General features: G+C 36.9%; 1 protein-coding gene across 4 annotated transcripts in view; it reads left to right on the forward strand.

The window, feature by feature from the left end:
* Positions 1–16,387, forward strand: part of ZNF385D (zinc finger protein 385D) — a 404,459-nt gene that overhangs the window by 265,836 nt on the left and 122,236 nt on the right. For all 4 annotated transcript variants that reach the window (XM_064673182.1, XM_064673190.1, XM_064673208.1 and 1 more), the window contains one exon: positions 9,934–10,076. In XM_064673182.1, the coding sequence (XP_064529252.1) occupies positions 9,934–10,076 (143 nt within the window). The remainder of the gene's footprint in view (positions 1–9,933; positions 10,077–16,387) is intronic.

The raw sequence follows: 16,387 nt of genomic DNA on the forward strand, positions 1-16,387 counted from the left end.
TGTCATATACATGTACATAGTCTGGCCCATGTATGCATTTCTGTGTGGTTAATCCAGAAGGGGATCATGGTCCAGACTATGCAATGCTGGCATAGATTGACAGGTATTTTCATGTCCATCATTGTGTGCTACCTGTAAGTCCAACAGCCAAGTGTAGCTCAATGCACTTCTCTCCTTCCTTCCTTCCCTTGCACTCTCTCTGTGGAGCTAACTTTGACCAGGGCAGACCTTGCTCCTTTTGCTTGGATTCTGCCGTCCTTGTCCTAACTCAATCACTTTCCAAAGTTGTTCTACCTGTTATTCAGTAAAGCAACAGAGGTTTGACAGCTACCAGAGAAGTGAAGTGATACTCTGGAAATGTGCAATAACTGTCGGCATTAAGTTCCACTTACTCTTGCACTATACAATTACAAATGTGTAAAAACACTTTCCAGTGAATTATTAATGCTAAATGGCATTATTAGTGCTAAAGAAGATGCATCGTTGCACAGCACTATCTTTATAGAGTTTATTAGTGGAGTGTGTCCATTTCATGATATTAGTTATATATTTGTCTCAGTTGTATGCTTGTTTCATTTAAAGTGAAGACATGAGAAGTTAATTGTTATTTCTTTCCCAGGCATGCTTTTGAAAAATGGCACTTCTAAAACTGCTAATATATTCCTCATAAAACCTAAAAATTCTTTGCAAATCTGTTTGCAATACAATGTTCTTCTGATTAATAACCCTTGGAAATCTGTGCTCATTATACCATAAACATGACCTTTATAAAAACATCAGAAAAATCCAACTATAGAATATGCCAGGTCAAAGACTTTTTAAATGTCAAAAAGTGTAAAGCTTTAAAATTTATGTGATTTTTATAATACTTGGCTGAGGCTTGTATTTTTGCTTAATTTATTTGTTTATGGTGGAGTTTTTTTAAGTCTTTGTGGTCAGAATCTGCTGAGAGACTGTAACCTTGGGAGAGAACACTGGGATAGGTCTTAATGCCTTTCAGCAGCTTCCTCCCAGTCATTCAATGTTTAGATCCATTTGGTTTGTAGAAACATTTCTGCTGGACCTGATCTAATAAGATCTAATATGTCTCCAGTAGAGGCTACAACCCACCCAACCTCCCTGCCCAAGCAGGGTCATCCTAGAGCACATCACACAGGATTGCATCCAGATGGTTCTTGAATATCTCTACTGAGGGAGACTCCACAACCTCTCTAAATCTGTTCCAGTGCTCGATCACCTGCACAGTGAAGAAGTTCTTCCTCACATTCAGGTGGCACTTCCTGTGCATCAGTTTCTGCCCATTACCTCTTGTCCTATTTCTTGGCACCACTGAGCACAAGAGGCTCCGTCCTCTTGACACCGTCCCTTCAGGCACTTGTATACATTGATGAGGTCCCCTTTCAGCTGTCTCTTATTTTCTGGCCTGGCATTACTGCATAGTGGTAGGAATGTTTCTATCCATTTCTAGCTCACTCTAGGCAAGGCAGGATTTTCTCTTCCTTGGATTCACTTTCTGACTAAAGAAAGTAGGAAGTAGCATAGAACATGAGCAGCGTGGGAAGGAACTGTAGAATAGAGCTGGGAGTACATAGTTTGCCAAAAGAAAATAGTGCAGATGTGGACTCACTGGTCAACTCATCTTCCCTCTAGCATTTATGGCAGGGAAGAAAAAACAGGTTTTGACATTGTCTTTGCTTACTGTGAGATCACTCAAGTCTAAGTGAAAGTACGTTCAGTTCACTATGATCTTACAAGCAGAGAAGGATACCGTAGCACTCAGAGCACTAAATTTGGGGACCTAGAGCTCAGGTCCTTGGCCTGCCATAGATTCCTGTGTAAGCTTTGCACAGGAGAATTATGCTGTCTGTCCCAGGTTCCTAGCGGAAAAATGCAGATAATCTCTTGCCATGTAGAAGTGTCCTGAGAATTAATACTGGAATTGCATGGATAGAAATAAGGCTGCTGGGTATTTAATATTTGATTTTGTTTTGTAAGACAAATGGAAATTAAAAGCTCCTCCATTCTCAAGAGGGAGAAGAGCTAAGGTTCGTGGGCATTCTACTTTGTGTTCTCTGAAGCCATGGCTGTCAGTCTCAGGTTGATACTCGATATGGGCAGCTGGTAATAAGCATGGTGGCCAAGTTGGACAATTTCTCATTGCTTCCTTCTACCAGAAACAGCCAGAACTTTACAGAAAGTTGAACATTCATTTTGGATCATTTTATTTTCAGTGATCCAACAGCTTCCAATAGTGGAAAAAAAAAAAGATCCAAATTTGTCTGACCAACTGCAGTAAAAGCCCAAAGGATTCTGAAGAGCTCAATTAGGTAGGTCATGTTTCTGAAATAAAAAGCTTAGTTGCTGCCCTTGTGCAATTTAAAATCCATATAAGATGTGGCCAATAGTGAGTTAGAGGAATTCCTTGCTTGACAGTATTAAGTACTGAAGTTTGGATCATTGTCTTTCAGTAGGTGTTATGTAAAAAAAATAAATATTTTATTTCGTACAGTGTTTTCTTCGGTCCATAGCATATTCTAGATATGGGGTGAAAGAAGTGATATTGTTGACATTATTGTCCCTGTGGCCTGAGGTGGGTAAGGTCTGCACAGTGCTGAGCAGTGCTAATCCTATTCCAACAGGCTGGACTTCATTGTAAGCTGGGCCCACCTGTCTGTAATGCACATGAATAACAGTAAAGGAACAGGAGGGAATAAGGTAGAAAAAAGGGAGCATATACCTGACCTTGTTTAGCAAAATAAAGAAAATAATGGCAGGAAATAATGGATATCAGAGTATTCATGAAAATTTGTCTCTGCATTTTCCTGGTCCAGCATCATGATAACAGTTTCACAGGATTCTATATAATGAAAAGAGAAATATACTCCCCTGTACATCTAGAGGAGTACATTTTCCAATCAAAATTCTTGTATTGGGATATATGATTTTATGTTTTCAAAACTCTAGTATCTGTGAAAGAAGACTTTAAAAAAACCCTATGATGCAGAGGGTTCTAAAACTAATAATAATAATAATAATAATAATTCTTTTTCCAAACTAGCTCAGTTTGGAGGAATCACAGAAAAAATACTGTCTCTAGACAAAATAATACTTTGAATAGCAGCAAATGACCAGAACTAATTCAAACTTTCCAGGCGAATATTGGATATATTGAAAAATGTTGCCTAAAAATAAACAGTGGGTACTTACTGGTGCCAAACTGGAAGAGGTTTACTTTAAAAAAAAAAAAAAAAAGGAAGGGAAGAAAAGATGGAAAGAGATTTGAAAGTATTTTTGTAATGAGTCATTTTGAACTGTTTGGGTTTGGATGTTTGAAATTTGCCAATATTTAAATAACAAAAATGGTTAAGTATCCAAATAGGAACTATAGGATATCATTTTGGTTGAAAGAAAAGTTTCATCTGACACAATGGTGGTTTTTTCCTCCCTAATTGTCTTTATTTTTTGGTTTGGCCAGTGAACTGAAAAAATCAATTACTCACAGATCTCCACAGCTGAGACAGTGTTGCATTCATCCTCTTCAAAGTGACTAGCCACTGTTAGCATTGCTAACAGCAAAACCTCTGAAAAGAAAACTTGTTTGACCACGCAGCACACTTTACCCTCAAACTGTCTCAGGAGAGTCAGCAGCATCAAAACTGGTGTGGTTGGAACCCCCTTTTGAGGGCTCTTCTTTTCTAGTGGGTTTCAAATATTTAATACAGTCTTTTTTTCTTTTTTTTTTTTCCTGAAACTAAGAGGGATTATATGTAACAGTATTGTGTTTAAATGGGGATATCCAAATTTTTAAAATATTTTTGAGATTATTATATAATGAAAGCACTCTCCAAAAAGTCTGTGAACAATGCAGAAACCAAAAAACACCTTAAAATCCTGATTTCCCCTTCTAAAAAAAAAACAACCCAAAAAAGAAAGAAACAAACCCCAAATACGCACAAAACAAAAGCCAGTACAAGGATCTAAGTTCTAACACTATAAATGTTCAGAACTTAGATTTTCTGAGCAATAAATTCTCCAGAGGCACAATGTCATTTGTTTACACCTAATCTCCTTTCAGTCTATATGGAATAATATGTAACCTATTAAAATAAGTAGTTTAGTGATTAGGTGAGGCTCATTTTGCCATGTCAGGTTAGATCATTAGTACTACTTTTTATGGAACTGAATTTACCTTTAAAGGGACAATACAGCAGTTTTTAAGAAAAGTATCTGTTAAAAAAGATGAAGACTACCATACAGTGATAAAAGGGAGTACCCTATGACAGATTATGTTAAACTAATTCCTAAAAGCCAGATTTACAATTCATGTTGCATTGTCTCTGTTATATTTCAAAGAATGTTATTCTTTTGGTTTTGGATGTCTTAAAATTTCCTATTTTATCAAATTCTCTGAAGACATAAATGTTATGTCTTCATAGTTTACATCAAGAGCATTATTCAGCATCACTAGCCTACTATTCTTAAATGCCTGTGACTTTATTGTCTTTTTGAAGAAAATCCTTCCAAATATACCTTTTCTTTGGCCCACTGACAAACTTAATTCATAATGAATTAAAAATTCCAGCTGATGTTGAGTTATCCAAATGTAGGTTTATGTACATTTATAAGCTAGAACATGAGCTCTCCACATATCTCTTCCCTTTTATGTTTTAAAATAACCTGAGTCAGTGTTCTTGAAAATTTTCTAGGAAAAACTCCTGGTTTGGCTTGGGCTCTCGAGGATACATTTTAATGCTTATTGCATGTGAACTGTCAGGTATTAGGATCCTATACAAAAAATATTAATGATATCTTTTGAAGTCATCTTTTAAAACTACCTAAAAGTTAACTTTTAAGTGGTGCTTTCCTGGGTTCTCCACTGAGTCATACCAGCTGAAAGGTTCTCTGAGCTTCTGCCAAGGTAAAATGTGAGTATTGTTTTGAACTCAAATAAGTTATCATGGAAATATTGAGAGAGGTGTGGGATGGGGTGGAAAACATGGAAATATCCATATCTTGGAGAAACCATATTATGATCTTACAAACCAACTCAGACTCCAGGAAGAAAGGGCAATTGTAGTTTAGTGCCTTTGCAGTATTCAAAATGGCTGTACACATGGCCAGAAGGAAAAAAATGCAAAGTAACGAGGAATGAAAATGGAATTCTGCAGAGATTTGCTTTTTCACTCAGTGTTTATGGTGGTAATAGTGATAGAAGAACTGCAAAGGATTTAGATTAATGGGGTATTAGTTTAGGAGTTCCTGCCCAGTTTACATACCTCTAAGTTCCAAATGCATTGCAAAAAATTATCTACATTTTTGTGTCTGCAAAATCTGGGCTAGCTTCTTCCTTAGGAGAGACTATTTGATAATAGATCTTGTGATTACTTTTCTGGAAACTAGACCTGCAGTTGAGTTTAAAAGGATTGGAAATGAGAGTGTGCATGAGATAAAACTATGCAGGAAAAGATGTAACATATCTTACTCTATAGCCAAGTTACAAAATATAGCAATATGCAGTAGCCAAATTGTTGAGCTGTTTATTAGGGAACTTGAGGAACAGGGATCTTGATCTCCTTGAGAAAAATTAAGGAAACTTGCTATTTATTTTCCTGTATGTAAAAACCTCCCTGCTCTATCATGTCTGTTTACTCTAACACCATTTTCTTTTGTTTCCTTTGTGCATATTCAGTCTTTGTGGTTCCCTTAATCCAGATTTCAGAGTCAGTACTTACAGCTGTTTATACTCGTTACCTAAAACTGATCCAAGGAATATTTCTGGTGAACTGGGCACAAATATTTGCATGGGAAGGTTTTTTATCAGTAAATGCTATTTCACTGAAAGCAAAATTTCTGCCAGAAGGTGTTAAATTTTCGTAAAGAACTGTGATCTCAAAAAAAATCTCTGAGATCAAAACTTTAGCATTTTTAAGATACATGGTTTCTCTGTTTTTGATATGACTTCTCATTTTAAAATCTATTTTCAATTCCATAGTGAAACATGGTTTTTAAAGTCACAATGGGGGGGAGGGACAGGATGGACGCAAGTATTCATACACATTCTGACTCAAAACAAATAAAATATGGCAATTTCTTGTGAAATGCACAGTTTGAGGTGGAACTTGCAGGAATCATCTGTCCATCTGTTTTCGTCATATTCCCTTGGTTTAGGCAAGAAAGGTGTTGTGGTGATGAAGTTCATATCACCAGTGGTTTCAGAAGGAGAACCACTTGACTGAGGTCTGCTAGCAAGAGCATGAACCTCATGCTGGACACATGGCTTTGTACCATGTAGGCTGTCTGTGCCTAGAACATAACATATTGTATTGCAACCCAGATTACCCAGGGTAGGGAAAAATGTCTAGTCCCAGCTGGAGACACAGAACTGCATCCATATATAAAAATACACAGTTTGGTTGATGCTGGGGAAGTTCTCAAAAACTGTCTCAATGTGATATAGGAAGTTGCAAAGATTTGTGGTGAGCTTTTCTTCAAACTTGTGTGCTCACACCTTGGATGTATTGCTGCTGCCTTTGTCCAAGAGATTATCTTGCCTGTGTTTTAAATTGCCTGAAAATTGAAGAAACGAATAATTGCTTCAAATTTGGTCAAAATGCTGAGCTAATTAATCTTCTAAGTTGTGTTATGCTTGTGCTTCCTACAAAGAAAATTAAGGTAAAATTATTAACATAAACTTCTCAAATGTCTGAACATTCACCTCCCATTTAAAATCTGATGCCCTTTTCTCTTTAGAGTTTAGTGTTTAGACTATGGCATCAGTAACTTGTAACATTGGAATTAGAACATACATTAGTAACCTCCCATTTTAAGTAATTGTAGCACCCTACTTATAAAATGTAATTACATTTTGGGGGGACTATCTTGAGTCAGGCCATGCATGCACCTAGTTTTTGACAAGGTTGTCTATGTGAACTTCAGGTAGTAATAACACAGAGCATCAAGCACAGGCTGTGGAAAAAAAACATCAGTGTTGTGGGATGTTATCCTAATTTTGTTGGTCAGTGTTACCCAAACCTTTCTGGAAGGAAGTTTGTGAAAAGGCTGACATTGAACCTTCATCTTCATTTTGTTGATCGGCAGTGTTCCTTGTGCATAGGGAAATCTATAGAGGTCTTTGTGTAGAAGCTTATCATACAGAACACCAAAGGGGTCTTAAGTAATCGTTATGGTTCCTCACTGAGATCCAATGTTCAGTAACACTTGGAATTTATCTGTATATGCTCTTCAAGAACTCTTCCCAGTGGGCTTCTACCCCTCTCCATTGCTCTGCTAATTGATTAGGTTGGAAATAGTCAACGTTGGTATTCTCAAAGGTTGTCCAAAGGTTCATCAGTTAAGCTGAGTCACAAAAATGGTTTCCATTGCTTCAGCTTTTCTGCTGTGGATTCTAGACTACAACTCTGTGCATGTTAAATGGAAATAAAAGCTAATTTTTACAGCCATAAACATTAGAGAATTTCTTGCAAGCAAAACCTCAAATTTCATGATGCCTCTCACATGCTCCATCATTAAGGGACATGTCTGACACTATTGAAAAAACAGAGAGCAGCTGTGCTCCTGAACATACTAATTTTCTGTGCCACTGTAGCCAGGACTGTGGTAGATTTTAAACTGTGTTCCAGAGGCTCTGAGTCCCAGCCAAGGTCCTGCAGAGCTGGCTGAATTTTTCCATTTAAAGCATGTTCTCGTCCCCAGATGACTTTGCGCTGCACTGGCTGGCAGCAGCAGGTGCGTGAGTGCCGAGTCATGCCAGAGGGAAGGATCACAGAATAGAAATATTTCATCCTTCATGGCTTGGTATCCTAGAAAATATGGGATACCACTGCTGTTGCTCTACGTAATCTGAACCTATGAGGCCCTCCTCCATAGCACTGAGATAATACACCCAGTGAGCTGTATCCCCAAGCAGAGCTGATATTTCTCAGTTCAGTTTCAGTTTGCATTTGTGAGTTATAAAGTGTTTAATCAACTCCAAATTCTTTGCTATTGCCAGGAAAATGCTCACCTTGAAATTTGTATGTGATTCTGTACAATCTCAGGTGCAATCTGGACATTTCTTATTCTTTTTTTTTTGATGGGAGTGACTTCTTCACTTCATGATCTGTAAAAGCTTTACATGAGAAAAAATAAGTATTTCCAGCGCGTAAAAAATAATACCTTTATGGGTCTTTTCTATTCAGGAAGGGTGTGACTGGCATATTCAACATTACCTCATCACCATTCTGACCTGTTAAATTTATTTTTACTGTGTTTTTGTAATAATGCCATGGGAATGTAGCAATTGTGAAACCAATGGCAACCATGAAATACCTTGACGATTCTATGCTAGTGAGCTGTGGAAATCAGAGCTGCTTGCCCTCTGTTTTTCTGTTGCCTATATTCTCAGCTACTGCATTAAAAGAATGATTTCTTATATACCTGCATTCAGGTAAATGTAGAAATTACTCCAAAAATGTCAGTTACTCTAGGGGAAAAAACCTATCATGAGACTTGAGTGAACCCTAATCCAATACCTTTAATTTACTAGTGGGTAAGGTTTTTCTTCCAGTGATTCTTAGTGAAATGCTTCACGAAGGCATTGAAAGTTGGCGAAAAATACAGTCTTTCAGAATTTGGCTCCAGCTGATTTTATACCTAGAAGCACAACTTTGAATGATCTTCTGCACTGGTTAATTAAATCCTCTGTTGTTAGCCACCAATTAGATGCATAAAATGACAAACCTTGTTAGCAGATTTTCTGGCCAAATACAGAGAGATCCCATATATCATTTTGACTACTTTGTATTTGGGCTCTTAAAGAATGTATGCAACTTGTCTAATGAAGTGTCTGTGTGTATGAGAGGAAAAAAAGAAACAGATTTTGGATCTCTCCCTTCTGTTGATCTGTCTGATTGTGTCTCTGTTAAAGGAGTGGGGTAAAATTCCCCTTTGTATTTTTTTTACTGTTTCTTGGACTCTTACCAGAAAGTTTTTACAGTCTGTTGCCTGCCTCTCAGATTAGAAGAACACTGGCATATTTTAACAGTTTCCTAGGATTCAAATAGTCTTTAATTAACAGGGAATTGATGTTTTGGACTGCCACCAAAACATAGGAGACATTGAAAGGAGAGAATGAGCTTGGATCCTTCCAGCTTGTGGCAAGGGGCAAACAAATAAGCAAAAAGGTCCACTGCAAGCAGGTAGCACCTTATTAGTATGCAAGGGGATTTCTTCATTTGCATTAGGTTCCCACAGAGCTGGTGGTGAGCTGGGAGGAGCTTTCTGCTGCACAGAGTCTGAATGAGCTCCACCCCTTGCAAAGAGCAAAAAGTGTTCATCGGTACCTTCCCACAAACAGAATTTTGGTGGCTGTTGGAATTGTCTGGATTTTTAGATTCATATCGATCAACTGTTGAGGTGACAAGGTATGTCATGTTTGTGAGGTTTATGTTGAAAGTGGAGCTGTTGGCTTTATGAGCGAGCATTTCATTAAAAAATCAGAAGTCTGCAAATGACATGACTTTTGCTGAGCTGAAGTTGTTGTTTTTCTTTTGGAGTAGTCTGCCTTTGTAGGGTTGAGCAACAGAGTAGGGATGAAGCACTGAAGTTATATATAGGAGAATGAGACTAGCTGAAGCTCTAAAGGGACATCAGATGTATGCTGGACTATTGTTCTAGACAATCCATGGAAATAAATGATCTGTGAGCTAATTTTTAAAATGATAGACTGACACCTGAAGCAATTACTGACAAAGAATTGTAACCAATAGTCACTGAGTCAGCTATGCTTTTTTCAGTAATGCAGTAATTTGTGGACTAATAAAAATGTATTTGTTTGATCCAATATTGGCTTTTCGACGTTGTTTTTTTTGTACTGGCTCCCCTCCCCCCAATCACAGTACTTGCTGAATGCCTTCTGTCTCTTTGTGCATGCAGGTGGCACATGCCAGAGCCCTGCTCTTCCAGCCCTAGTGCGTCCTCCTGCACCACCTTTGCAGCCATCGCTGGATATTAAACCGTTTCTTCCATTTCCTCTGGACACTGCTGCAGCAGTCAATCTCTTCCCCAACTTCAATGCAGTAAGTACACTCCTAACAGTTATGGTCCACCTCAGTGAGCCACAGCTTCCATGGAAGACTCAAGAGGGCACAAAGTAGAATTTTATGTACCCTATTAAAGCTGGAATATCCTCTCCCTTACTGAGGGCCAAATAGCTCTTTCAGGCACACTGCTAGGCCATAAATTAAAGCCTACCTGAGTGTTAGTCAGTAGTAATGTAGGAGGAAAAAATTATATGATCCCAAGTGACACACAAAAAAGTTTCAGGCCGTATTCATTCCCAGGGCTTGTGAGTTTCCCACTGTAATTTAGGACGTGAAGAGTTTTGCTAACGTACAGTTTGCTGCAACTCTCAGAGAGAGAAAGTTTCAGAGCGATGGTATTCTACATCTCATCTCCAACAGCATTCCTGAGAAATACTAAGAATTTATAGGGGCTACAAAAGCAAATGCTGTCAGGGCATTTAAAGTAAGAATGAGAACAGTGTTAGCTGGTATTTGAGGTATTCAATGAGAAACAATCCAGGGTATTTTTTTCAAGTCAAGATAGGTTATTTCTCAAGTCCTAGGTTTAAATCTATCTTAGAATATATTTCTCTTTAATATTTTTTTTTTACTTAGTCATGCTAGGTATGATGATAGGAATCTTGTTCATCCTTAAGTATTTTAATTATGCTGCTGACATATGTCATGAATGTTTCAATTTTCCTGTTTCTGTCTGAGATAATTAATACTCTAAAAGAAAAAAAAAACCTAGGTTGGTTTTATGTAAATTTTTACTTTATAGAATTATGCCCCTTTTTAATTTTATGTACTCTTAGAATTTTTTTTCCTTATTTACAAATACTAGATATAGAAAAAAAACCCTTAATAACATGTGTGCTTACCTACTTTGAGAGACACAGAGGTATTGGAATTTGCCATACCAAAACAATTCTAACTGATGTGCAGAAATCTTAATCACAGTAATTAAGAGTAGTAAAAGAACTAGAATGGGTATTCTAGTAGCAATTTGTCATAATCAATAGCAGATTTCCATAACTAATTGCTCATTTTTTGCCTTTCATGTATGTTCACTTTTCTTTCAACTAGTTAAAATTAACTAATTGTCAAAACTATACAGTCTTGAATTCAAGTAATTCACAGCATTAATAAGGATCAGAGAAACTATTACTTCAACTCTTAAAATGCAGAGAAACAATGTTTCAAAGAATTGCTACTATAAAAGAATCTTTTCAAATTTTATAAAGTGTGTAGGTATGCAGCAAGGTTTTAAAAAGTGCTGGTTTTAACCAGGTTACTGATAACTCATAATGAAATGGATAAAACTTTAGACTTGTTTAGTGTGCTTTAGGGTTGGGGTCTTTTAACCAGTCAAGCTTTGTGATCACTGTTTGTACTTAATGCGACAGGTTGAATTTTTAGAAGATGTCTACTAGAATTTCTGGTATTTTTTTCTCAGGATTTTCCATAGTTCACAGTCTTCAGATTGTTTAGCTCATTGTTTAACTCTACATAATTGAAATGGAATGTAATGATAAATTTTAATAATTGTTAATCTTTTGTTCTTCCATAAATTTCCACTGTCTTTCTTGTACAGACTGCTTGGCTACTCTAATTATTTTGAAGGAGGAGTGGAGAAGTCATGTTTGTATTAATTTGGAAGTAAGAAAGTAAAAATAGACTTGTATCTAAACCCTGTTATTCCTGAACATCATCTTAGTATCATATAACTTGGTATAAGCACTATTGTTGGACTTCATAGACTCACAATCTCTTCAGTTTTTCAGTAAAGTGAGCCTAGGTTTGAGGAGTGAGACTCACAGCCCTTTTAACAGCACTCTGAAGTCTGTTCCCATGCAAAGTATTGCTTCCTGTGATGTGTGGCCATCTGCCAAGTCCACCTTTGGCAAATAGGTTGATCCTGAGTGTGAGGATGCTGTTAACAGAACTGCCTTGCTGCTCATAGTCTTCACATTGCAAAGTGACTTTTGCCTTCTCATATGTGCTGACATGCAGCATCATCCTCAGTGTTCCCATTTTCTTTGTGAACAGTACATTATTGAATGCTGCTATGTTTAGCTCATATGCCAGAGCTGGTAAACGACAATCTACAAATGGATAGACTAGCTGAGTAGTTTTGTGTATTTCCAGAAATTCTTTCCAAGCTGATGAAATTTTTGGGGACACATCAGCTCCTGAGCATTATCAGCCCAAGGAGAAGGTAAACCAGGCGTCATATTAAACTTTAAACAGAATGTGTGACGGGGGTTTCAGTATGTGAATGTGAGACAGAAAACAAGTGTTTAATCAAAAAACGATCTTTGTAAATATGCTGGTTCATGAACAATTGCAGCTGTTGGTAATGCTTTATCTTTATTGACTTCACTGACAATCCTACGCAGTACCAGTGGAGAATCATTTTTGCTTTATGGCTAAAACAAGATCAAGCAGGTGATCAGTAAAAGAATACCTGAACTGGAGGTTCTCTCTTGTATATTCAATAAATTAGCTTTACCCTTGATTGAGACATCGGGGTCATAGATTGCGTCATAGGAAATGGATTTCTAAAGACCTCTTCACCCTAGTGCAATTTCACGGGAACTAATGAGTTTGGCAGCATGTCCAGACTACTTGCCAAGAGGCTAGAGTGCAGTCCAAAGTTCTGGCCATTTACTGGCCACTTTTCAACAACCTTCTTATGAAAACAACATGATCAAAATGAAACATGTGTAAAAATTGAGACATGTTTCAGAGACAATAAGCGTTCTCTCAGCTTGAGAGTTTGGTTGTTATAGACATAGGCATCTCAGCTAATCAGCCTAAGTTTCCTCATAAAATATAATGGAGAAAAATAATAAATTTCTCCAACATTTTACATGGAGAAAAATGCATAAAGGCATCTTGCAGTACAATCACCCTATATGTATACTTTGTGTGTGAGATGAAGTGAGCCCTGAAAGTCCTCATTCATCTCTTCTGACTATAATGAGGAATTGGCTCCATTGCATCTGCATTAATATGAATCCCACATTATGGACAGGTCACAAGCTATTCACAGCTCATATATTAAATTCTAGTCAGAAATCAGATGACAGAAGTGCTGACATTCTATTGTATGTTTACAGAGGAATGCTCTCATTTCAGTTATGGTTCTAATTTTATCTAAAGACAATCTTAAGGGAATTTGAGGATTCAGATGAACTGGATAAAAATATTAGGAGAGGTGAAAGCAAAAGTAACTTACCAGTGGTGAATCTCAGACACATACATAGGAACTAATAGATAAAACCAAATAGTGATTTTAAGAATTGCAAATAATAATAGTAAGGTGTATTTTATAACATTTTTACTCTATTTCAGTTCATTTTAAACATAAGATTACTTTCTTTGTTACTGATGATTTTGCTCTAAAACTAGCTCAGTTTTTGCTGGCTGCCTCTGAAGAAAACATTCAGCACTGATTTCCACAAAGACAAAAGCTTTCATCAAAGAAGAGACTAGAAGAGATAACATGGGGTATGCAAGCTTTTATCAGGAATATCTCCAGACACTGAGTAGAAGGAAAAGTAAAAAGTGAGTAACCTGAGAAATGTCAGGAAGATAACATGAACCTTTGAACCATTCAGTTTCAGGAGGAATATTTTCTATTTATACAAGGAAGTATAAAGCAAACGTAGCAATTAACAATCTGGTTAACTGAACGTTTGTAGGTGCTATGCTCTTAATTGTGAAGCAAATGGATACCCTTAAGTCACAAGTAAAAAGAAATCGTAACAACACAGCTGTTTAAACTGAAAACAGCCCACTGCTGCAGACCCTGAAGAATCACAAGTTCATTGCAAGTTTATCTGATCTAAAAAGATGAATCGACTGTATGGGATTTAAATGGCTAAATTTTGTTGAAGGAGAGAAACTATGACTATAAACAATGCTTATGTAGCTTTTTAAAATGTAATTTGAAGATTGTTGAGGAATGGAAAAATAATTAAATTGTTGTTCTGAAAAATATTTGAGATTGTTTAGCAAACACTTTTTATACTTCTGCATTTTCATCTGCAGAGGGAGAAGCTGTAAACCTCTGTGTTTCTAGGAATTAGTTCTTGGAGATACAAAACTTTAGCATTTGTATTAAATATGGGTGAGTGCATGTGAAAGTGCATATGTGGTGTTTCTGTTCATTGCAAAGAAATTTCACAAAGCATCAAAGTATAGAAGTTAATTAACTTGTAGGAAAATTCTGGTATAAGGCTCTGGTCTAAAATGAAGTGTTTAATTTTGCAACACATCAACCTCAACCCTAAGCTGATGGACCCTCCAATGGAAAAAAATCTCATGTAGATCTTTTTTGTAGTCTCCAAAGCACAGATACATCAGAAACCAGGTTTTGTTTATTTCTGAAGCTCTCAGAGTTATATATTTCAACCTCCCGAGAGATAGAATTTAAAGTTTAGAAATCCAAGACATTTGCCATTACAAGGTGGAAAATCAGACAACGCATTGCACTCCTTGTTTGTTTGTTCTTTAAAGTATATGCTGACCGTTTTCCTGAAAAATTTCTAAAAGATATTTTATCACACTTTGTAGACTGTAGTATGAGCATAATCAGTAATGGAAGAGGCATACAATGTAGAAGATCTGAATAAATGCTTATAAGCAGAAAGAGTAATGTTGCTTGAAAAACTCCATCCCTAACTCTAAATTAAAGCCTTGTTGCCAGTGGAAAGGTTCCCAAATAAGCATCCTTTGGAAAGAAACATGTTTACAGTTTTGACTAGAAATGTATGACTTGGAAGAGCAGAGACAATGTCAGAGCTGTATTAAACATGGAGGGAAAATGATCCATGATCCATCTGTAGTAATCCTGGTTCAGTTCCCTGATTTTCCTGTTTGTTTGTTCTATGCCAATAGCACCAGGTGTAATATTAAGAGCTTCATATTTCACCTTCCTCTGGTAAAGGTTTACCATATGGGAAAGGAGGAGAAGTAAAGGGCGTCCACTGTGCATAGGTTATGGCACCAGTGGTAACTGATTATAGTGCTAATGTGGTACTCCTTGCTTCCTGAAAACCAGCCTGTGTAACATCCTAGCAGCTTTGAGGGCAGCACAAAGGCTGCACTCCCTGTTTATAGAGGTGAAGCTTGTGTATTTAGGTATAGTTTTCTCCTATTGTGGCCAGACAGCTGATAGAAATGGACAATGTAGAAAACCTGCTTGCTGAGAAGTATTTCTGGGAAGAGTTATGCCAGGAAATGTGGAAAAAACCTGTCAGAAAGCTGCCAGAAGAGATTTTAAAAATCTTTTCCTTAGGCTCTTGTCCTGGATAGTTATTTTATCTAGAAGAGAGATATGTGCTGCAGAAATGATGTGCCAATTTTATGGATGTTATGAATAAGATGTAGCGTTTGGATAGTGAAGAGCGGAGGAGGACTCTGAAATACGTTAGCTTTTTTAGACGTTATCAGCCTTAAATTTACAAAATAAACCCAAGTATTTTGTATATCACTACATAGTGGTTCTGTTTTGTGCTTTCTGAGTTAATTGAGCAGAGGAGCATAACATTACTATTTTTCCTCATCATATAAAATCCTTTTAAGTTCAGTGCTGATGACATGCTGTCAGAATGCTTTGTTTGCAGAAGAGGGGAGGACAACATAGTGGCCGAAGTCTGATGTGAATCAAAAAGGAATACTGCCTATATAGAAGAACTTGGCAGTAAAAGTATAGTCTGTGCTGATTTTTAATGTTATTTCCATGAAAAGGTCCTTTATCAGGTGAAGAACTGCAGTGCACCAAATTTTTAATTTGTCAGAAAGAGGAGATTATTGCTTCTGGGGTTATTCTTTGCATGACTGCTCATTTACAGGTATCTAGAAACAGGGGGATTGATTTGCTCGTGTCCTTGCATAGCACTGCAATTGTAAGTTAGCTAAGTAAGGTAGGTGTACTCTTTTCTTATGGTCTGTATCTCTATTGCTATTTAGCTGAATGTTTTTCAAAATAGGGAAGAATAGAAAAATAATGAATGGGTTGAGGAATTCTTTATTATAATAACATTTTCATCACTGTCCAGAATATTTAACTAAGTCTGCAGGAGAAGAAGAGGATTAGGGAGTGATCCAACACAAGAAAATCCTGGCAATTCAGATGTTTTTATTTGGTGCTTGCAAAACAGGAATGAATCAACATCAGTATGAAATATTTGATTATTTTAATAGGCCAGAATTATTTCCTGTACACTTAAATCCTTAATCTACACTCTGGGTTTTATTTGAAATATCAGTAAAACACTGATTCTCTGATGCAGACAAAAAAGATTTACAGCTCAGGA

The sequence above is a fragment of the Pseudopipra pipra genome, chromosome 1 (assembly GCF_036250125.1).
Source record: "Pseudopipra pipra isolate bDixPip1 chromosome 1, bDixPip1.hap1, whole genome shotgun sequence".
NCBI classification, from domain to species: Eukaryota; Metazoa; Chordata; class Aves; order Passeriformes; family Pipridae; genus Pseudopipra; species Pseudopipra pipra.